This window comes from Gymnogyps californianus, chromosome 2, assembly GCF_018139145.2.
Source record: "Gymnogyps californianus isolate 813 chromosome 2, ASM1813914v2, whole genome shotgun sequence".
Taxonomy (NCBI): Eukaryota; Metazoa; Chordata; class Aves; order Accipitriformes; family Cathartidae; genus Gymnogyps; species Gymnogyps californianus.
The window spans coordinates 57868345-57892694 of record NC_059472.1 but is presented as its reverse complement, the minus strand read 5'-3'; the positions used below and the strand labels follow the sequence as shown (position 1 = coordinate 57892694).

The following is a 24350-nucleotide window of genomic DNA, read 5'->3' as shown; positions in this document are numbered from 1 at the left end:
AAAATCGAGGTACTACCTCATTACTATGAAATCCAGTTGTTGGTAGTTTCAGTGAAATGTGTGTGCCTCCACTGGCTGTGCAACAGGCAAAGGAGTTCTTGCAGGCCGATGTCCCAGTGCTCAGTGAGTTAGTATTGGGATGTCCACAGCTGTGTCCAGACACCTCTCAGGTCAAGGAAGAGATGCAGAAACTGAAGGGCAGTTTCCAAGTGTCATTAATTTGTGGGAGGAGGGAGGCATCTCGTGTTAGTTTGTTCTTTCTTTTAATTTCTTCTCACCTGCCCCTCCCAAAAAAGGTCATATGCATGTAATACAGTCTTACAAAGTCTAGAGTAATGTTACTTGAAGGTTTGTCATATTAGAAGGAAAAAAGGAAAATAATCTAAAAAGGTCCTGCTTTGTTTTTAAATTACAAATTTTTATTTCAAACTTCGAAATAAGAAAGCGGTAGGTATGTGGTATGACCTGCTCTTGCATGTTCTATGCTGCATTACTGAAGTACTACTGTAGGTATTAGAGGATCATTTTTCTCTTTAATTTTGATGTTTATTGCCCTCTCAGTTGCTAAGTTTGTTATACAAACACCAGAAAAGGGTGTTCCTAGACTGACCTATTGATTCATGTAAATAGCATTACTAAATATTTCTTTTTCACTTTTACAGGTTATTGAATCACTAGGGATTATTATATATAAAGCCCTGGACTATGGTTTGAAGGACAATGAAGAGCGGGAATTAAGTCCTCCACTGGAACAGCTTATTGACCACATGACTAATACCACAGAAGCAGATGGGAGTAGGGATGAAGGATATGATGCTCTGGATGAAGGAGTGGAGGATGACGGTGATGACAAAGAGGAAGTTGAGGCCATTCATTCCTATAAAGATGTCATGAAGGTATAGTAATGGGCAGTTTATATGATATTTCACTGTTTTTATCAATGAGAAAATCAACTCTATTTTCCATGTTATTGTCCAGTGTGATACTGACTGTATCATTTTCTGATTTCCCTGGTCATTGTGGAAGGTTTCCTTGCAAAAATTACATGCAGTATTATTTCATGTTTGACAGTAAGCAACAGAAAATCCATGATCAACTTTATCATTGGATGTGCCATTAATATCACATTCTGATTTCATCCATACACTGGATAGTCAGCCTTCCAATGTAATGTCTGTTGAATTACTTTGTGTACACTTGGATACTTCGTGGGCTGTTTCAATTAATTCAGCTTTTCATTAGTGCGGCATTAGCTTAATTATTCCTTATCAGTTTCTTCCTTTGCCACCTTCCTCTACTGAAGCAGAGGATTGCTTTTATAAGAGTAGCTTATTTGTATGGAGTGAGTCAGAATACAGTATTTCATTGATGATCATTATGGTTGCAGTTCTTGACCTGAGTTGTGAGATTTAGAAACAGAGCTTCTGAATTTTAATTGCAACAGGTTCTTTAATGTTATTTGGGCTACTGTGAACAATCATCTAAAAGTATTAACCCTCTATTTTCTATGGAGTAGTCTTCACTACAAATTTTAGAGCCCAATGACCTCGGTACAGACAAAGGTATTACTAGGTGTGGATTTTGACAAAATTTGTATAATTGGTTTACCTCATAAATAATCTGAGAGTTTAATACAGGCTGGAAAATTGTATGCTGACTTGTACCAGGGGATTGAACCCTGTATATTGCTTCTTCGTAAATGCAAGTCATATCTAAGGACCAGAGGCTTAGTGTGTCACAGAAATTAAGAGTGTAGTGGTGGAAGCTGAGACTAGAAGAGTGTCCTGGATAGCACATCAGGACACTTTAGCACGCAGAAACAAGACCCCACTAAAACCCGACACTTCTGGTGGGTTGACAGTAAAGACGGAAGCTCTTAAGAGAATGGAATGGGAGTAACTTCTGTTTGAGATGCTTTTGTATACTCCTTGCATCAGAAATAATGTTAAATGCTTAATGCCTTTGTTTTTTCTCCCTCCCTCAGAGAAGCAGGGGTCAGAGGGAGAGATGAATGAAATGGCCTTTCGCTCCCTTGTGATGGGGAGGGCCTGGCTGGATGAAGTACTCTCCCCTTCAAGCCCCTGCTGCTCCCAGCTGTGCTGAGTCAGTGCCCTCGCTGCAGGCAGCAGCGAAGGTTGCTTTGCTCTTTCCTCCCTCTGCCGCTCCCCGTCGCCCAGTCATCTTCCCTAGAAGTGGCCAGCAGCACCCTGCTAAGCCCCAGGAGAGGGAGCTGCTCCAAACAGCATGGTGTTACATAGAGGATAGATGCAATATATCCTCTTTTCCCCCAGTTTGGCAAAAATGCTGTGAATTGGTGGGACAATCAAAGTTGGATCATTAGAGGAAGTTTCGCTTAGTGCAGAGGCAGAAGAGACATTTGTATCTGCAGAGCTGAGGGCAGTGGCTTGTAGAAGTGATTATTTTGCAAGTTCTTTGCTTGAATCCTGTAAAAAAGAAAAGATAAGTTTGGAAAACTTCTCTGAAATCCTTCAGTTACGCTGGTACACATCCCTGAAATACAAAAAGGCTAAGAAAATGTTTGGTCAGGTTTCAACTGTTAAGGCTGCTGAACGGCATCTTTCTGGTTCTGCTTTGTTAATATGTATCTCTGCTAGTCTGAGGTACCTGCCTATTTATATGTTTTTAAATCAGCATCTTAACATTTTAACTTTTATCGTCTTTCACTATTAATTTTTTATCATTCTGGAAATGTACCGCTTTTGTGACTTCACCTTGGTGAACTGAAGTTCAGCTGTCATTTCTGCATCATCCTAGCTTTTACTCCTCCATCCTTTGGAATTCTCTTTTTTTGCTCTTGTTGCTTTTGCCTAAATTATTTGCTGCAGGCTTAACTCTGCGACTCACCTTTATTCCCTACTCTGTGTTGTTACTGCATTGACAGTACTAGAATGGCAGCATTGTTCTGCCACATTTTTGACATCAATGCAGATTTGTAAGATCCTCCTTTCTTGACTTCATACCTTTTCAGGGGTAAGACCATGTTTTGTGTGGCTTTTTCTCCCCCCCCCCCCCTCCCCCCAGTGGTAACCTGTGTTGCAGGCTACACCCTTATTTACCCAGTGACTGTTACACAACAGTAGTGTGTGGTCTTGTGACCATGAGGCTTGATTATTCTAATTCCCTCTTGGTGAGACTCACTGTGAAGCTTTCTCCTCCACAGTTTGTAGTGAATGCTGAAGCAGGTTCGCTCGTTGAATTGAGCAACTGTCATTCTTGCCTACCCTGCATTGTCTAAATTGCAAGCTTGGAAAATGGTAGAGATGGGCTGTGTGCTACTTACATTGATTTTTAAGATTTTTAATTATATAGTCTCCAGTATTGAAATGATTTTGTCCTTGAAATGTGATTATATGTTTTGTCCTTCTCCAGAAAGTGTCATTGTCAGGTCCAAGGCCTGTCTGCCACTAAGACTGAATTTTTCACCATTAATCATTAATGTGGGTGAGCCTATTTTGTGATTAAAACACAGAGATAGGTAAGATATGTGTCAGGTTGTTCAGTAATGTGAAGGAGGCAAGGTCAATCCTGAACCCTCCCCTAACCTAGAAGATGGCGAGTAGATGGTGAACACCTATTCCCAAGAGCTGGGAAAAGGATAAGTGCTAAGTAGTACTGCCAAGATCATCGTTGGCAAAGCTCCTGTTTGGAGAAGACACAGACAAGCTTTTGTGCTGCTTCTCGGTATATTTGGCTGATATGTCTTTTGATTTCCTTGGCAGGACCAACCTGCTGCACAGACTTGATCCACTGTTTTTAAAAATGCATCTATGAAGAGAGGAGATGTTGGTTGCCAGACGCTTAACTTTTTTAGTCTTTGATGTATTTCGGATATGGCAGCCCTAGTGCAAATGAAGGGAGAAAGAGAGACAGTAAGGACTGGATGTTTTCAGACAGATGCTTTCCTTGTTTGGGGCCCTATTCCCTGCCCCCATCCACAGTACATACACACCACGCACATACAGTACAGGAAGTCTGTACATCTCGGGAGTGCCAGGTTCGCTGTGCCCATACACAAGGACAGAAGTGTACATATACAGTAATCCTGAGGGCTCGGGAACGCATCAGGTTGACAGCACATGTACAGCTTGGGGAGCCTTGGGTCAACACAGGGTATAGACAGAGTAGGCCTGGCATGCTGGGCGGTGTTGGGCTTGCTAAGGGTGTGTGAAGTCCTGTCATGTGGCACCTTTATCATGGCGTGTGGCCCTCCCTGATACTGAAACGAGATGATGCAATTTATCAACCTCTTCCAGAGTATGCTCAAACCCTAATTCCACTCCTAATCTTAATGTTATCTCACTCCTTATCCCACAGATCTCTGCAGTCAGGTGGTTTAAGCCAGCACCACTTCTCATGTTAACCTGGAGGCACTTTCTAAGCTCTGGTTTATCAATATCTGCTGGCCTGAGCCCCAACCCTAAACCCGGTTCCAGTATTATCCTTTATTCTAGGCCAGCACCCTCTTCTAATTCAAGATGTAAATAAAGCCACATTACTCTTTGATAGCAGGTTTTATGCTGTGTTGGTATTTGCTGGGCTGAACTGCCATCCTAGCCCTAGCCCTGTCAGTTCTTCCAGCTTTGAATGTCATCGTAGCCAAATCGCTACTGCCAGTAGTAGACTTTACCTTAGCTCTTCTTCAGAGCAGAGGGGTTGTCAGTAGTATCTGGAAGTTGTGACACTAACCTTTGTCACTGCCTCTGCTACCTTTTTCTGCAGGTCTCGTAGAGGATACGTAAGGAGGCAGTGGTCTTCCTGAACCGGTATCTTGCTCTTACTTATGTTCACCTTTCGTCCCGAAAGTTAACTCAACTTTAACAGGAACCTTATCTGTAGCCGAGCCACACCTTCTTGTCTCAGAGACAGGCCCCCGGTGCTCAGTGGCCTCTGGTCCCAGGCCTTACCTAAGTAATCACTGTTAGGTAGTGCAGTAATAATGTTCATTAATTCTGACCAAAAATTAACTGTCGTGCAACTGCTGCTTCACAAAGATGAATTAGTGACCCACATCCCATAGTAAACAAAAACTCATACTTAGGAAATCTCCATGCTGACCTTTTAATTTGTATGAAAATTATTTTCAGACTAGCATGTGCTATCTTGCTATAACAAATGTAAACAAGATTATGGTTTGCAATATTTTTATTGATAGAAATTCATGTTTCTGCTTTGCTTGTAAGCGAAGAGGAAGAATAAATTATGTTTCTGTCAACCTCCCCCCCATATTTCAGATATTTTAATTGTCCTTTAATCATTGGCGTGGTCTCCAAAATGAGAAACTTGTAAGTCTAGGTGACTCATATGTCTTGGTAGTTCAAGTATATGACTGACTTGTTTCAGCTGGAAGGAACTGAAATTTACAGTGGTGATATGGATCTGCTTCTGTTTTGTTTTGAGTACTCTGATGGTAGTACAGATCAACTATCTATGGCATGTGTAGAGTTATAGAGAAAAAGGAGAGTATGTCCTGTCTCCATGCAATTACAGGCGGGATGAGATGATCTACATTTAGACCTAAGAATTTTGGAGACTCCCTCTGAGTTTGAGCACATACATTATTACCATATATATGGTATGACCCCGTATAAGTATAATATGGGAACCTGTCAGAGAGGAACCAGAAAATGCAGTTAAAAACAAGTTTGGGTATTTGTTTATGACAGACAGTTAAAGAGTTCATGTTACTGGAATTCAAAGGCCCATAATTTTGCCTAGTCCATGAGGTTAAAATTAGTAAGATGCAGCTTTCTGTGAGTGTAATTCTGTTTAAGGCTAGGTTGGCTTTAGCACTTTTATATGAGCCTGCAGAACACTATTTATGCTTCATTTCAAAACAAGCAACTTGCAGCGGACCCTGTAACTCTGTCTGAAGCTGGTGAATATTTTGGAACCTTACTGAGATGGTAACCAATGCCCCAAATGTTGTCAGTACATTTTATATTAAAAAGAAAGGCAACAACATTGGGCATTTGTGAAAATCATTACACTCAATAAAGACAAGTGATCAGCTCTCTTCTCTTGAGTCCTGTTCTTAGTGTGCTTAAATGTCACATGCTAGTCTTTATCTTGATGCATCTTCTTTTAGAAAAAGGCAATCTATGTCTCCACATGTTGATGGGGGGAAAAATTGAAATTATAGTGGGTTGGAAGTCCTCATTTCCCTTCACTTTTGTTGTCACAGTACTTGAGCTTGATTTGCTGGCTTGACCAAAAATTAATCATCTTCTACCTGTGGATCTTCAGTTGTCCACACAGACCTGGTGTCTGAGACTCCTTTTGTAATGTCAAGGAGCCTCCTGTCCCAACTGTTTGGGTCCCTGAAAGTGCAACTATCTAATTTTTGTACCTCTTAAGTTCTGAGGGGGCAAATTCTCCTTTGGCTGTTCCTTTTTGCAGTTTAACTCTTTGGGGACTGTAAGCTAGAAAGAAACCCAAAGATCTCCCAAAATGGTTTTGTGAGCACACCCCCATATCATATTGCTGTGACAGGCCACCCCCAGGTGGATGCCCCTGGGGAGTTTGGGCCTCTGAGGGTGGACCTTCATGGTGCTGGTCTGAGCAGGTAGACAACTTGTGTTGGCACACTCCCTGGCCTTTCTCTCTGTGCTGCATTGACAGAAGTGGGACCTCTGAGTTCAGCAGCAAAGTCCCAAGGACCAGTGCTCATCTCCTGTGCTCGGGGGCTTAAAAACATTCCCTTTTGGGCTCTTACCCTCCCAAAGCATACTGACTGAGAGTACACCTTTTTGTATCAACTACCCAGTGTCCTCAGACACCCAGACATTTTGAGGGTCCCAGAAGAATAATTGCTGAGATTGGGTTAACAAAGGAATATATAGATTTGACTGAATAGGACCCATCCACAGGCATTTTCTTATTGCTTCACCATTCTTTGAGCTAACGTGGAGTTGTCTTAGAAATGCAGTAAACCTGCTATTTTTCTCTGGTCCAAGCAAGCCTTGTACATCATGGTTATTCATTCAAACCATAGTGTGTTTCTTTTGTCTGTGCTGTCACCTTGGCTGGGATCCATGTCACCTGTATTTAGTCAAAGCATCCCAAAAGTTGGGGTTTTTTTGGTTTTGTTTTTTTAACACCATCAGTTCCTTCATCTGTTTTGCTGCAAGACCCCTCAAACATTTGTGCAGGCACAACTGAAGGACTGGCAGAGTAAACTGTGCTGCTGGCTGAGTCATGAAGGGAGTCAGTGTTTGAAGCTCCGGTACTGTGCAGGCCCAGGGAGCTGAGCTGAGGACAGACTCTGCAAAATAAATCAGAAGTGTGTCTCTGCATGTTTGAGTCTTCGTAATGTATGAGCAATATCTCCATGTTGCTGGTTTTGAAATAAAATTATTTAACAACAATAATAGGGTTTGATATGAAGGGCTTTCTAAACAGCTGCAGAACAAGTGGATTTATGACAACTGAGAACTCTGCAAGTGAAAGATACGTAGAAGCAAAAGTAATTTTGTATTGTTCATGTTTATTTTGAGAGGTTTTGTTTAGAACTGCATTATACCAAATGTACTTGCAAGGAAGTTCTCTCTCATGACTTTGGTCTTTCCATTAAAAAAGAAGGGCACTTTTTTTTTTCCTTACTTTAACTATTCTCATACAGAACAGTGGAAACATCCCTTCCATCAGTGTGGGCTTAGATGGATTGGAGTGTCTTATTCCAGGCTGGGAGACAAAACCAAATCACTTTTTCTGCGGTGATTTTTACCTTCCCATTATGGCTCACAGTAACACATCTACACTGGTTAAAAAACCCTGTACCCATAATTCACATAATTATACTGGTATAACCTGTCTAAGGTCTAAAATAGTCTGAGGAATCCAAGGAGTTGTCCAACAAAAACAGGAAACACAGATTGGGTGTTCAGATTATTTTTATGTATGGGGAGGTTAGAATACACCTGAAATTTGTGTGTGGCCTTTATGCATCTAAAAGAAGCAGAGTAGGGCATGGACTTTTTTCCCCATCTGTTTTATGCTGCAATTATTATAAATAATTTATACATGGGTAAAAATAAAGTTCCAGTTTTTAGTGGAGGTGGAAGGATTCTTTGGTGGTAATGGTGTCCTGTAGTGCATAAAATGCAGAATTTGTCATGACAGAGCTCCAGTTTTCCCTTTAAAAATACAAATGTCTAAAATGTGCAAAGCAATCTGTTAGAAATAACACATCTGAATATGAGGTTTAATCTGAAGTATCAAAGAACCTGTGTTAGCCTGCACTGCCTAAAATAGACCCTGGAGACTAAAGTAGATCAATGAGTGTTTACTTTCACAAGGTACCTTTTGTTTGATCAGATTAATTTGAAATTCTAACTAATGACTGGAAATCAGGGTAATGGTCAATTAACACAGTAATGCTGTAGTGACCCATAACAAAGTAAAAAAAAGAGCCGAGCTGCCCTTACAAAAGTGACCCATATCTTCTCTGTCCTACGGATTAACTCCAGCACTCAGCCGGGCAGCGCAGACCAACCTGTCCAAAGCTGAAGGGATCTGCCTGAGACACTCTCTCTTCAACTCGCAACCGCCTCCCCTCTCCAGGTTTAAAACTGATAAGTGCACAGAAGGCCGTGATGGATTTTTCAGATTCACTGTCAGCCTGGTAAAGACAGTAGATCTGCTCAGAAAAATTAGCCAGGACAGCAGCTTGTCTTACGTTAGGGTTTGGCAAAGCTTCATCTTGTCAGAATCTAGTTTCCACCCATGTAGACTTTGCAGTCTTGGATGTTCGTGGTGTTGCAGCTAGCTTTTTAGCTCTACTGGCTCCTTTCGCTACTTTAAAAATGCAGGCCATTTTAATACAGATTCAGATGACATCTTCTATTGTGTCTGTAAGGCACAAGTGTTCTTTGATTTCCACGTAGTGCCAACATCCCATAGGGAATATCCCATGTACCTTATCAGTACTGCTTGTATTATTTACATTATGTGTGTGATACATGTTTTAGTAGACAAGTAAATTAACAGTGACATGCAAAATTGCTGTACAATTTTCTCTCTCGTATAACGTTATGTGTTGAAGGTTCCCAGTAGGTGCCCTTACAGACCATATTCAAAACAGCAGATTAACTTGTTTCTGCAGTTTTTAAGTTGTGCATATACAGCTCTTGTTTGAAATGGGCAGTATAGGTGTTCTTGTAGCTGTAATGCTCTGCAGGCATGAGAGAAGCAGGATTTATGGGGTGGGGGAGAACTTCTTAATTAGGCCAACTGATTTAGCTTGGGGAAAATATGTTAGCCCTTCCAGGCTGAAATGAAATGTCCAACGGCAGAGTCTCCAAGTGCTTGTCCACTATAAATTTTGGAGTCTCTAACTTCTGTGAGGTGTTAGAGCTTCGCAATCCACCACCCCATTGAGGACGGAGGGGTCAAGAGGAAAAGTGGCTGTGGAGGCTTTGCCTTTTCTAGTTTCTACCAGGACACAACTGACTAGATTTGAGGATGCTCAGAAGTTTTTCTTGCTGATAGCAGTTGTGTAAAAAACTATGGGTATTTCAGTTGTCAATGTTGCTAGTTCAGAGTCACTTTAAGGATGATATAATTGCATTGCCAAAGAAAATGGAAGCAGCATAGATGCTACAAAATTACTTAATTCCTTATAGAGGCATATTGTACTGTAACAGCAACATGGGAAAAGTAAAGAAACGGAGCAAGGGCCCTTTAATTAAGCCACTGTGATCTTCTTGCTTTTGAATTATTCAAGAGGGAGCCTTGGGCTTGAGGCAAAGTTTCTTTCGGTGCATTTATTTCAGTGCAGGTAACAGTATTAAAAGAAATGAAACATTTGGAGGAAAGTTGTTTGAATTGACTTAAAAGTACCACTAATTTTCCAAAATAACAATCTCTCTATTTTAGCTATGTGATTTTTTTAATATGCTCTTGATTACTGTGTTCCCGTGATGCTATTTTCTGCTCCCCTTTGCTTAGTGTACTGTTTCATGCTGTATTTTAGAAAAATGTTTAAGTGAGATAAGGCCATTTGATACAAAGAAATAAACAGTGTATATTAGATTGTGCTGTCCCCTGAAGATCTGAATCTAAAAGTTAGAATATTGTATTTATCCCAAAGATTGGTCTGAAGAGAGGGAATGTTTTGCATTCTTAGTAAAATTTTTACAGTAGGTTTTTGTTTAAAACATGTAGTTGCAACATCCTTAAATAGTATTGTAACTGAAGGAGTTTTAAGGGGTAGCTTTCAAAAGACTATTGTCCTCAGGATGCATGGCCCTGAGTGTATTTTAAATGATTGACTTGTAAATCTTTTTAATGAAATAACACAATGGGAAAAGCAGTATTCTTCTGGGTGATGGCTTCAGTGCATTTCTCAGGTAGTTTTAGCTTTGCCTTACTGCGTCGCTTGGACCATACTGTCCCAAAGCTTGTGCATCTGTGCAGATGAGTCTTATATGCGTAGTTGTGGAGAACTACTTGAACATTTTAATCTAGCAGCCTTCCTAGTAACTCGCACTAACTTGTGCAACTGAACAAAGTGGTCCCAAGAGATAAACTCCTTGCATCTACTAAGTTAGGCAGAGCATTTCTTGAGGGGAAGACAGCAGGCATGGGAAATTCAGGGATTTTGTGCAGGGAGGTGAAGCGAGCTGGCAGAGCTGAGTAGCAACCATGGCTACTCGTTGTTTGGAGACCCAAACTAAATCATATAAAGAAGATGATTTAGCTGAGAGATTGGCAAGGGCAGGGAGCTAAGGGATCGTGCTAAAGGAAGCCAGCTGCATGCGGGGGCAATGCTTCATACGCTGCTCTGAGTTTGCTTTGTGTAAAGCCTGTAAAGAAGGCACTAGGAAAACTTTTCTTGGAAGCCTGGTTGGATGGAAAACAGAGGAGTTTTTTTGCCTTTGCCCTGAAGAGAGAACAAACCTCTTTGTTTTACTGTTATTTATGTATTTGCATCTCTGAGAAAGAGGCTAGAAGCTTGAGTTTAAACACTAGAAAAACCAGGTGTTTGTTTTATTGTTATTGAGTTCATGATGGCAAGGAAGAACAAGATACTTTGGGTGATTTAAGCCAAAAGAGAGTTCTATGGTTTTTTGCCTGGCTTTCTCTTAGGACAAAGCAAGCTTGGAGCTGGGACAAGAAGGTCCTAATGAGCAATTGTATTTGTTTTTCCTTTTTGGCATGCCAAGATTTCTTGATGTAAGCACTAAGACCAACACTTGCTTTAGATGAGTAAATTCTCATGAAGCCAAATCTCTTTATGAACTGGTCTCTTCTAATCAATTCATGTCAATCAGTCCACTGTATCATACTGTGTGTAACAAGCCCCCATGTAAGTATTTTATAGTCACACACACTTGCACAGGTAGATGTAAAATATCACTATCCTCAATCCACTCTTTAAAAAGGAAAGATTATAAGGTGATGTTTGAAAACATGACAGCATTGAGGGAAGAAAATGAGCTATAGGGTTTGTCTTTTAAAAAACTTTGACTTCTGTGGTAGCATGTAATATTAACAAACAAATGAAAAACTGAAGTTCAGGAGAGTATTAGTCAGCATGATTTATTAAGTCTTTTCATGTCTGGACAGAGGAATCATGTCACAGTAGAAATATTTTTAGTGGCTCAGAGGTAAAAAAAAAATAGAAAATAAGTTTTCCAGGCAGCGCACACATTTGGAAATAAAAATATTCAGTAAGTTAATTTTGCCCTTGTGTTTGCAATTTAATTTCTTATAAACCTATACAGAAAGTGAAGGGATTCCTGTACCTTCGCTTGATCAAGAAAGCTGGGGACAATTTGTGTAAATCCCTTTAATGTAATTTTAAAGCAGCTTTGAACGTGACAAGTGTTTAAGTGAATTATGTTGATAGACAGGTTTCATTAATTGAAGTGATGTCATTTGGTGTCTTAAACAGTTGTCCTGATTTTTCGTTCTGGGCAGTGTAACTGGAGGTAAACACATGGTCTGGTTTACTTTGAAAGTAACCACTGTGCTCGTTTTAAAAGGGTGATGTCAGTCTTTTTCACATTTGAATGTGTTAGTGAGCAAAGGAGGGGCGTTTATTGCAATTTCTTGTCCTGGAAATAGCGCTTACTGCGTTCAGAGCCAAGGCTCTTTGCCGGGGACTTTCCAGTGAAGAGTCTGGCTGCCAGAGGCGCTTGCCCTCATGGTGTCACCTTCAGCAGAAGTGCTGAAATCTGTCCTTACGGGAAACCTTTAAAAAAACCAAACTGCAAAATAGTTGCAAAAAGTGTACCTCTGAACGCTACAGGTTGTTTTTTCTTTCCTACCTGGGCCCACTTTTTGTCACAAGTGGCTGAAGGAGAAGGGGAGAGGGGACGTGCCCACTCCTTCCAGGTGCTCTCCCTGTGGCCAGGGGATGCATGGCACCCATCTGCCCTCGGCCTGGCTCTAGGGTCAAGCGAGGAGGTAAAACAGGACGGGTGTCTCTGTCACGTCCAGGACACTTTTTGCCATAAAGATGAAACTCAAGAGGTTTGTAATCTCCCACTGGGTATTATTTCTGCCTTGGTGCATGGTAGCGAACTGCTGAGGTGAGGTAACTGGCAAGATAACTAGGCCACCCCCCACTAACCTCTGTTGTCTTACATGCCTACCACAATAAAATGATTAATAATTTTCTTTACCATTCTGACAGAGAAAGATAACCTCTCTTTGAGGTTAATTTGGCAGCTATCTAGGCCTTTTAATGAAGACGCTGCAAGCAGAGTGGTTTCTTGGCAGCTCCCCGCTGGTGTCACGCAGAGTTTGAGGGAACTGAGTCCCCCTCGCCTTCCCCACCTCCCCCAGCTTCCACTTGAAGTCGTCTTTCTTGTGGGACCCTGATGTATACTTAAGGATACCGGCAAAAAGTCCTTTAGAAACACTTAGTTTGGGGCTTTTTGACAAGAGAGTGATGTTTTCAGCCATCTTTGCTGACAGAACAAGCTGTAAGCTTTAACACTCATCGGTTTTACACCAGACTCTTTGTAGATGTGACGGTACATCCTAAATTCAGTTCAGAGCTGTCAACAAACTCCAGTTGAGGCACTTTGCCAGCGTCTTAGATTTGTCCCTTTATCCATCACTATCAAGTTCTTCTATATGAAGTTGATGTTAAACCGGCTTTCATCTTGCTGAAGGTAGTAATGTTTGAAATAGATTTATATATTTGCATTTCTAGTTACCTGTACTTTGCTCTTAAGTCTTGTTTATTTTAAAAATAACTGCCCTGAGTTTCAGCCCTCAGAAGTGGCTTTATCATGAAAAAAGTCACTACAGCGAAGAGTTACTCAAGAGTAACAATTGGTCTTTGACTACATGCAGGGGAGTGCTCTACCACAATCACCCCTTTGATAACCTTGCTCTCCATGGACTGAGGTCACTACAATATTAATTACCTTCCAGAGATTTAATTCCTTTTATATTTCTGCTTTGGAAGGCATTGGTAAAGGTATCATGAAAAAGCATCTGTTTCAACGGACATGTAGTAAATGCCTCTGCAAGTGCCAGGGGTTTTGAAGGTAGCTTTGAAGTTGAAGAACTGAGCTGGGAGTTCCTGCCTGACTTGCACAGATATATCTTTCATAGTATGTAACTGAGAACGGGTAAATAATTATCTATGGTGCAGGTCCTTAGAATACTTGGCACGAAATAGTTTAATTATTTTAAGAGCTATGTTTGAAAACAAAGCACTCATGCAGCAGTTGACTGGAGAACTAGGAAAGTGATTTGCCTCCTTCCATTTTCTCTTTTTCCCTTCAGATAATAAGATTTTGATGAAGAGGCAGCTGGTAGCTGGGTTGTGGTGTGTGTTTTTTTTATTGTTGTTTTTCATTGTTTCTTTTTTCCCTTAACTATTCTCTGTCAAGGACACATCCCTTTTACTGCAGAACATGCTTGTTTCTACAAGGCTCCTTCTTAAATAAGAATGGTAGGACTTATCTGATGTGGTTGAAATAACCTAAAGTGCAAAATTATTTTATGTTAATTAAAAGCTAGGTAATAAGAGTTGGGAAGACTCTTCAAGTACTTTAAACTATGTATTTCTTTTCCAATGCATTTTTTTGAGTGTGCAAAGAAATTAATTTCAAAAAGAATGCTCAGCATTTGAAAGTGCAAGTAGCTCTTTTTGAAAATATAACAAACTTTGCTTGTTTTTGCAGTCAGAGATTGGCCAAGGTGCATGGCTTTGCCACCTCCTACGAGTGGCGTATTTTGAAATAAGCAAGCTAACTGTTAGAAAGAACAGCCAAACCCTAGGGAAGAAGAAGAAATGTTTCTGAATTTAGTTTATTAGCAAGAGAGGATCTCTCTTGCTCTGTATCTTTGGATTCTCATCTTGTGTTGAGGTCTGTGTTGTTCATCCTTTTTAGAAGCAAGGAGTCATTCCTATCCCCTCCAAGGAGTCATGATGTTAAAATAAAACTAGTATATTTTAAGATTGGAGCAAGAGGTCAGCCTTTAGATTGTACTAGAATCTTCACAATCTCTTAATTAGAAATAATGAAGATTACATTTCATACGTATTCCTATGAGTTCAGGACCTAAGATTTCAGGAAAACCACCAATTACTACAAGATGCATAGTAATTTACTACAGTTGTCTATTCTAAATTTTCATATGGAGACTGAAATCTTTTTAGCAGATAGGAGTGCAAATGGACCAACAAAGCTGGGACATGATGGAAAAATACGTTGTAGCATCTTACGTGATTTGGTCAGCTATGGCTTTGATCCAGAATTTTTTTATTTTCTTTGTCAGAAAAGATTCCTGAGCAGCTCAGTGGGCTTTGCATCGGCCTCAGATCTCCATTGGCAAAATAGAACTGGTAATTCCTAGTGTCACAAGGGGGAGAGAATACATGCAGCATGGACTGCAAGGCAACTACTGTGATGGAGCCCCTACAGCATGACTACAGTCCCTGCGGCGTAGACTCAGTGCAGTTTGTGATATATGAAGTGTCCTTGAATGCTTGACAGAGTGGTGGTTTTATTCCTGTTGCTGCCATTGGCAAGAAATGTGTGGAGCCAAAGCAAAGCAATAAAGCTGTCTTTCCTTCAAGTCTCTGAGCAGTCAGGGCAGTATAAACACCATCTGCAGTCCCTACAGGTGGTTAATCCCACTTATATACGGGACGTATGTCAAAGCCGTTGACTCTAGATAATTCAATTTCTAGTAATTACCATACTGGAGACAAGTTCCAGGAATGGAGTGTGCATAGAGGAAAAGGACAAAAAAGAACACCACCACTAGAAATAGAGGGAATTGAGGAGAAAATAACACCTTTTAAGTTCTGATTTATTGGGTATCTTTCTGCTTGAATAAGCAAGGATATATATTTGAATCAAAATTACAGTATTTTATTTTTAATCAATTAATCAATAAATTGTGGGTTAAATAATTTTGTTCCTACCTGTCTTAGAGTGGCATATGTTTTAAGTATTAACATTTATGTAACTGATATGCTTGATAAGATAATTGCAATGTAGATTCAATGGCTATAAATTTCAAGAAAAAACGTTAAACATACTTGCCTAGAAGAAGAAGGGGAAGAATTTTTCTGTAGGCCTTTTTCATGCAATCAGAGTTTCAAGACTTGATTTCCCTGACAAAGGTACTACAAATAAGGAGTACGGATACATGAAGGAATAGAATAGGTTTCCATACACTGAGATCTAATGAAAGCAAAATGAGACTGGTTAGAAGTTGCTGGATTTATTCATTGGGAATGAAGTTTAAAAGCTTGTTATGTTTAGTCATGCAGTTTGTTTGGTTATGCAGCTGGAAATCTGTTTTTTTGGACAGGAATAAAAAGTCATGCTTCAGGACAAAACATGAAAGCAAATTATTATTATGCCTACCAAGAGAAGTTTCAGCACTTTACATAAAAACAAACAAGCTTCCCACACACATACATTTTAAAGCTCTATACATGAACTGTAAATTGCTGCCAAGGAAAGTGCATGTTTTTATTTTGGTTGATATATTTTAATTGGATTTTAAGTGGCTCATGAATAAAACTGCCTTACATTAATACATTGCCTCTCATTAAGTAAGTATGCAAACATCTGAACTGTTTAGTAATGAGATTGATGGGCATTATTGAAAAATTTATAGAGAAGCAACCTCTCTTCTGCATTATTCTCCCCTTCCTTTTCTATGTGTGTCAGTGAGATTTGGTTTCTGATTTGAAAGTCATTCCTCACCATTTTCTGTTGCCTTTTGATAAAATTGTTTTCTCTTTTATTCTGTTTGAAAATTTCACTATTTTCTACTGTTTTCCCAGAGATGCTGGTTTTTTTCAAGCAGTACCCTGAGTGTAATGGCTGCTTTATGTGCTTGTATGGAGGCTTGGGGAAAGGGGAAGAAAAAAGGGCATCTATCCTGCTCTCATTCTCTGCTGCATATGCCAAGTATCCCAGTACAAAACCAACTCTCCTCTCTTTTCTGCTGAACAGAAGTAGTAGTTCCAGTAAGAAGGTACCCTCCAGCCCCAAGGAGGGCCTGAGAAGCATGGCAGACAACCATACGAAATGACAGTACAAGGGTGCAACTCTGCTATCAGTTGTTTGGGTCTAAGTTATTTAATAATGTAAAGGGTGGTTCCACAGCTTAATGGGCTGTTAGCTAAACAACTACAGGTAGCCCTGTGAGTATGTACAGCCACTCCCCTTCTTCTTTAATTATCCAATTTTATCATGTTTCCCCATCTACACCTCTACGCTGCTTCTGAAGCTAGTTTTCTTACCCAGATGCTTCCATCCCATCCTTGACGCTGCTGCTCCTGCATGAAATGCAGATGCGTGAGCGGTACAGATGAGAGCTGCTGAATGTACACGGAGCTGTTGCCTTGTGAAGCAGAGAGCTTTAGAAAACGGTTGCTGCTGACAGGCTAACTAGTAGTTTTGCTAAATGTTGCAGAGGTTGACATTTCATGTAAAAGAATGGGAAAAATATAAATTGTAGGATTTTGCCCTCGCTCATGAATAATCCCATTGATGTTCCACTGAATAGTCAAAGAACGAGACCTAGCAAATTCAGATTACTGCATATTTATATTATTAATTCCTCCATTATTCTGCTAAGAAACAACGGAGCACAGTTTCCCTGAAACAGAGAGAGAATGCAGAATTGGTTTGCACTTAATTGGCTCTTTTGAAACAAGCCTCTTTGAGAAGCAGGATGTTGTTAGTCCACTGTGTAAAGACAGTGTAACAATACACCTAACACATATTCCAGAAACAGCTGTATTCGGGGGGGTGTATTTGAGGGGTGAAAATAGCTTAATAGCTTTCAAGAAGAAATGAGAATTTACGCAAACACAGCTTTGTCAAGAAGTCTGCACTAGCACATAAAATTAGTCAGTCATTGAAAAATTAATGTCAAAATGTTCAGTGGAAATATCATTGTCTCACAAAAGCATAGGTTGACCTTTGTTTGAAGTCTGTTTCGATAGTCAAGGTTTTCGTTCTGTACTTAGAAAGCTAATAAAGAGTAAGGATAGGGTTCACAGCATGAAAAATACCGGATTGGGCTTAAAAATTGAAATGTAGTCAGTAATGTATACTGTAGTTTGCTTTCCATTTCTTAAGACCCGTGTAAGTTCTAAATGCTTTCAAAAGTGTTTGTAATTGTGTTAAATATTTGTAAGACTTGTTTCCCTGAAGATAGTATCATATAAATGTAACAGAATACAAATTGTCTTCACCTTTAATTGTTTCTGTCATTGGAAAAGGTTCAAGTTTATAAGTGAGACAGTTCAGTGAGGTGTTAGTCTTGCAGTTGCTGTCTGTTGAAATTTTAGCAAGATTCTCGTCACTGCTTAAATTCAGTCTAATAGCATGGAAAAGTAGTTAAGACTCTTCAAATAGCTGTGAAATGTAAGATTTTAAGAAAGAAAATGAATCGCAGTGCTCAGCACATCAAGGCAATCAGTACCTGGAGGAAATGGTGTCAGGGCAGGTATTCTGTTTAGAAGAAAATAGTAGAGGAGAGTCCTTTACTGTGCACCAGTTTCATCCTGATCATTGCTGAATTGCTCAAGTTTTGCTTTGTATTTCTAAAAACAACTACAGCATATAAAATGGCACTGCAGCATTTCTGAAACACAGTCTACCCACATGAGTCTTTCAACTTTATTTCCACACTGACTTAAGTTTTGACTCAGGAGAGCATTTGCAAACATTTGTTAGTCCATTCCTGTTTGACATTTGAGCATATATGTAAATAATTTGCTCAAGGCCTTTAATCCTCAGAGTTTGTAAAGCAGAGGGTAATTAGTGATGATGAAGATTTTATGATACAGACAACTGGACACTTCTTTAAGGATCAAGATCTTATGCAAAGCACTGTTTTTAATCCTTGCATCATCTAACTCCCATTTGCACTTTTGGCTTTAATTTCAGCAGCTTCATTTCTTTCTTCTTTTTACAATCCTGAAAGAGGGAACCAACCAAGGCCACTATTTCATCAAATTGTGCCTGTTATTGCTAAATGCAGTAGCTTTGCTGCTGCATTTGGGTTTTCATATTAGAAAGGAAAATCAGTAAAGAAAGAATGTATTCATTAAGCCATTTTATGGGGAGGATCACTTAAACCATTAAATTCTGAACTTGTGTAAGTAGAGAACTACGTAGTTCTTCTCTTGTCCACCTCAAAGTGATGAAAAACATGATCAAAACAACAAATACCAGCGCGAGGGGAAAGCCTTACCAGATTGCTGGAGAACACTTAAATAATGAGGTAGATGTGCTTGACACCAGCAAACTAGCAATTTGCCTCAATTTCCACAAAACCTACCTCTTCCTTGAGGTGTATAAAATGAATTAGGAGCTCACATGTCAAGCAATTGGACATTCCACGGCACTTGCAAATGATCATTTAAAATATCAATTTAAAAAGTTACAAAGCTTCTGCAGGTAGCTCTCTGGGAAGAGTAACTTTCTGTGAATACTTTCCGTACTTTCTGTGAATTTATTTTGTGGATTAATAGCTAACTCTGCTCCCACTCCTTTTGTCTTATTGCAGTCTTACCTTGCTGGTATTCCCCTAAAGTCCTTTATCAGAGGGATCAGCTAGTCCTTGGCCCACTGCAGTTAGAAGTGGTGGAGCCAGGGGTAAATCTCTGCCTGGAAAGTTTGAGAGAGCAGCTGTGAACTGGTAGGGAGCAGGCAAGCTGACTCCAGGTGTCGTGAAAGCTGCCTCAAAACTTGCACTGTGCCAAAGTCCCATGTACTATGCACAGGGGCGGTCCTACCAGGCAGAAGCATCTTACAAACTCATGTCAAAACACTTCTTACTCCTCTGAACGGTCCATCCCTTAACGTTATTCTGGATAATAAAGTGAATCAAAATGCTTGATTGAGTTTTACAAATACACAGGTATTGTATTGGTAAGATTTTTCCGCTAAGGTAGATGGCTCTGTCATGGTTTAACCCCAGCCAGCAACTAAGCACCACGCAGCCGCTTCCCCCTTCCCCCTCCCTGTGGGGTGAGGAGGAGGAAAGGGAAAGAAAAAGTAAAACTCGTGGGTTGAGATAAGAACAGTTTAATAACTAAAGTAAAATATAATACTAACAATAGTAATAATGAAATATAATAATAATAATAATAATAGTAATGAAAAGGAATGCAACAAAAAAAAAGGAGGGGGGGGAAACCAGTGATGCACAATGCAATTGCTCACCACCCGCTGACAGATGCCCAGTTAATTCCCGAGCTGCGATCCGTGCCTGCCGGCCAACTCCCCCCTGTTTATATACTGGGCATGACGTTCCATGGTATGGAATACCCCTTTGGCTAGTTCAGGTCAGCTGCCCCGGCTCTGCTCCCTCCCAGCTTCTTGCACACCTGCTTGCTGGCAGAGCATGGGAAACTGAAAAGTCCTTGGCTTAAGATAAGCGCTACTTAGCAACAACTAAAACATCAGAGTGTTATCGACATCATTCTCACACTAAATCCAAAACACAGCACTGTACCAGCTACTAAGAACAGTTAACTCTGTCCCAGCCGAAACCAGGACAGCTCCTTGAAGTTCATATTCATAGGAATAAAAGGATATATATTTAAAAAAAAAAAAAAAAAGCCTACTCAGAAGGTCTAGTTTATCTGCATGGAGATAAAATCTTTCAGAAAATGACCTTCACTTGGGAAGACTTCTCAAGCTGAGTTTTATTTTTTGAACCTGTTGCAGTACCATACTGCAAAGGATGAGGCAGATACCTAGTACAGTTGCGTGTTCAGTGATCTGTTGGTTAAAGTAATTTCTTCTTGTTGCTTAAGAAAAAATAAATCTTTTAAGTCTATGTTAATACTCCAAGGCTTTCAAAACACTTAACAAGCCTGACATTTGCAGGCTGGTGGTATGTTTTGCATAATATCAATAGCTTGTCTTTGTGGCCCATGGGAAAAAGAAATCCTTTTCTTCTCTGTGGTGCATTCATACAGGCCCTCTGCCCAAGATGATTGCAAGTGGAAACACTTTTTGTCTTTTGAAATCTTAATTCCAGCAGGCCAGGTGTTTTGATGAAGCTTCCAGTATATATCTAGCCAAAAAGGTTTTGCAAAACCTACCTGAATTTTAGTGGGTGAGTCAGTTGTATTTTTTGTAATTTTATGGAGTCCTTGATGGAATATATTCAAACAGATGCAAGAAATGCTGTTTGATCTCTTTGGATGGTTAAGTTGTGATTTCTATTAACACTGCTTTGGCTTGGTGCACTCCGTTTCCTAGTCAATTGAGGATGAATTTGGATGGAGGAGCTGGCAAGGCTATGGTATTTACATAATGCATTTTTTTTCTGTGAACCCTGAATGTGGATGGAAACAGTCTCTAATCTTCTTAGTGATCTAAGCAAAGATTGAATGCTTTAGGTCAAGCTGGGTTTTGGATAGGCTCAGTTAGGGGAAAAAAAAAAATTTAAAAATCCCAGCTCTTCACAATGATTGCAAATGGCAATACTTACAGACTGAGCTAGTTAATGTTTCAGTAGTTGATAATACTTTTGATATTTCACCAGTTTGCAAAGACCGCATAATTTGTTTTCAACCATACTTTTTAAGACTTCTTGGGAACAGAACAAACAGCCCTTGTATTAAGCTCTGGGCACTGTTCGCATTCGTTCCCCTTAGGATAGTTTTAAGTTGTATCATGAGGGATGAAAAGGCAAGTGTCAGAATAAGCAGCATACAGAGGCTTCCTTTCTTTGATGAACTCTGAATAGCTGGGCAAGACTGTGGACCTGATCTTAATCCTTCTTGCACCACAACCGCTATGACATGGTAAGAGGAGGAGGAGCTCATTAGGTGGCTGCCCTTTCATATCTCAATTATTAAAACATTCTGACTATGATTTTTGTGTTGTGTTACAGTAACATAGCTTTTCAAACACTACTAGCATAAAATTAAAGATGTGATTTTTCATTTTTTTTAAAGCGGATAAATATCCTGAACTCAGGCTAGAAGTGACATTTCATGCTTGATTTGCCTTGCCTGCCTAGATTTTGCAGTATTTTTTCATGTAGAAGTTATAGCTTGTCAGGCGCTCTGAACAATGTGCAAGTATTACAATGAAGGGGAAAAAAAATCAGTCTGTCCTATTTGCATTTTCCTTTTTCTTCAGGCTTACCTTCCCCAATCCAAAAATTTATGCTAAGTCACTTGGCTTAATGTTACCACAAGGGGTTTTTGTATGTAATGCGTCTTCACATAATATAAGATCACTCAGAGATTGATTTTTCAGAACATGAAAGTTAGTAGGAGCTGCTGGCCCTCTTTTAATATCTGCAGCCTAACGTTTACAAACCAAATGGTTAACTTTTTATGTGGTTGCTTTTGTAACTAAATTCAGCAGCAGGCGTTTAATTTTTTTTTTGCTTTACTTCGTGTTCAATAATAGAATCAAGATTATATCCATCCCCTGCTTGAACTTGCCACTGCTGCATTTCATTAACTTTCTCAATATTTGATGCAAATAGTTTCTAATTAACATGCTTCTAAATAACGAAAAAAAGCATTCTTAAAAACCTGTGTGCAATCTGTAGAATAATAAAATTTTATTCTCAGCTATGAAGACTTGTACCATTTTATGACCTTTTTGAAATTGCTGCTGTTGTTATTCTTATAGTTAGTTATTCCTGTAAGTAGTGTATTTTAGAATGAAACCCTTTTTATCTGTACTATAATTAATAACCAGAAATAGCTTACTGAAAACATGGTAAGGCAGGTAAGGACATGATTAGTTATTGAGAGAAAGGAACACAAACTAACCTTACTCAGAATTTGGTCTTTTAAATGTTCAGACTTTTTCATTAAGTCAAGGGAAATATTTAACAGCTTCTATCTTTGTGGTATGCATTGTCACTGTAGCACACATTAGAGGTGCAAAACATCTGTTTTGTTTGTTCTCCCTTTACCTGCAAAGGAGATTATATGATTTGTTAAAAAGGAAAAAAAGAAAAGAAAAAAAGACAAAAAAAAGGGGGGGGGGGGGAGAAAAAGGAAGAAAAAAGAAAAAAGTGGGGGGTTTTCTGTCAACTATGTCCTTATCCAGAAATAAATTTGAAGAGTATGGGAAAATTTTGGCCATCATCATAAAGCAGTGTAAAATTTGAAAGGGAGGAATCAGGGGCAGTTTTGTGAACCTGTCTGCCTTTCATTCCCTATATATAAGGAAGGTATATAGGAAGGAAGGAAAATATACACACACACACACACATATATATATAAACTGTCCTTATATATATTCTTTTTTACGACTAAAAGGAAGTATATATATATGGATACAATGATCAGAATAGGGTATTGCAGGAGTCCAAATTGTGTTTGTAAAAATTTATCAAAGTAGTTGACCAAATCTGACCACTGAACTCTGTATTGTTACAGTAATTGGAAGAAATAAAAGATAACAAGGAGCCTGTCGCCTTAGAAAGCAATTTGTCAGTGAGATTGAGCCAATCTAAATCTGACTGCAACCAAAAGCAATTGTTTAGCCCTTCCTCCCTTTCCCCACTCTGGCAGCATGTTCCCCTTGCTCCTTTTTGCCTGCACTACTACGTGTGCGTCCGTGCCCTGAAGAATAATTGTCTCCTGCTCCGCTTCCTTCACGTTGTTAATTTTTGTCTGGGTGAGTAATCCTCTCTGAGTTAGGGCATGAACTCTGGTGCCAGCATAAGGGCATCAGTGGACGTGCATACAGCTGGAGGCCACAGGACCACACCTTTTAGTGGCAGTATGGGTTTAAATCAAATGGAAAGCAGTATGAAATAGCAGCCTGAGCTTTACATGCATTGTGCCCCTTGTAACCACAGTGTTCACTGTAATAACAGGAGAGATTTAGACAAATATGCCACTAGCCTAATTAAGAGCTCTTCTCCTACAGAGGCTTCTGTCTCAAGCTTTAGTTCTGGAGATCTGAATGTAGCCACCTCCTACCTCAGGTTTTGGCTTGTTCTTAGTTTTAGCTCTATAGCTATAAATGCAGCTATATATATAATAAATAGCTACTATAACACAACAGTAACAAGACAGATTTTAAGGCCTTGGTTAAGGTTTTGTTTTATTTTAATATATACACCAGTATGAGATATGACATGGGTGCTCTAGTTTCGGCTTTGTTTTTTTTTTTATTTAAAACTGTTTAGGGAACAAATTATGGATGTTATTTTGTTTTGTCCGTTTCCACCCAAGATTTCCGTGATGAATACTTAGAGGTGATGGATTTGACTTAGGGGAAAAAGATATTACAACTATTACCGTTAGTGCTGAGCTATTCTACAATAGTAGAAGCTGGATGTTCATGTACATGAAGCTGGATGTTGCTCATACCGTTCAGGTTCTCTGTTTGAAATATAAAGGCTAGTTTCAGTGAAACTTCTCTTGTCAGAAATGGGAGCTGCATGTTCTACTCTAAAAGCAATGCTGGACTGACTGCTTAACAGTAGTTGTGAATGATTATTAGTGATTTGAGTAGGCTTTCAGAGTTTTGCAGGTTTAGTGTATATGAAAACATCTATCAGTGTTTCTTTACATCAGCTGTGTCTGGAAATGCTCATGAATGTCTGAGGTGAAGCAATAAGCCTGCGCTTCCATGGCTCTTGCTGATTTTTAAAATCTTTGATTCATAGGAAGCTAAACAACACTTACTGTTAAAGCTGGTTTGAATTAAGTACATTTTCCCAAAATTTGACACTGCAAGATTGCTTTTTTTCCCCTTCATAATTATGTTGTCTTTCTTTCTTTTCTTTTTTTTTTTTTAAATGAAAAGGCAATGTCTTAGTTTTCAGAGTTTTCCAGGATGTGGTCAACCAGTCCCCTTACTGTCCTTATAAAACTCTTTGCATAAAATAAA

At 39.5% G+C, this 24350-nt stretch overlaps 1 protein-coding gene across 2 annotated transcripts in view; it reads left to right on the top strand.

The window, feature by feature from the left end:
• Positions 1 to 662: 662 nt before the first annotated feature.
• The window catches only part of SPIRE1 (spire type actin nucleation factor 1), a 70659-nt gene continuing 46971 nt past the window's right edge, over positions 663 to 24350 (top strand). For both annotated transcript variants that reach the window (XM_050891813.1, XM_050891812.1), the window contains exon 1: positions 663 to 896. In XM_050891813.1, coding sequence (XP_050747770.1) covers positions 768 to 896 — 129 coding nt within the window. In that variant the 5' untranslated portion in view covers positions 663 to 767. The remainder of the gene's footprint in view (positions 897 to 24350) is intronic.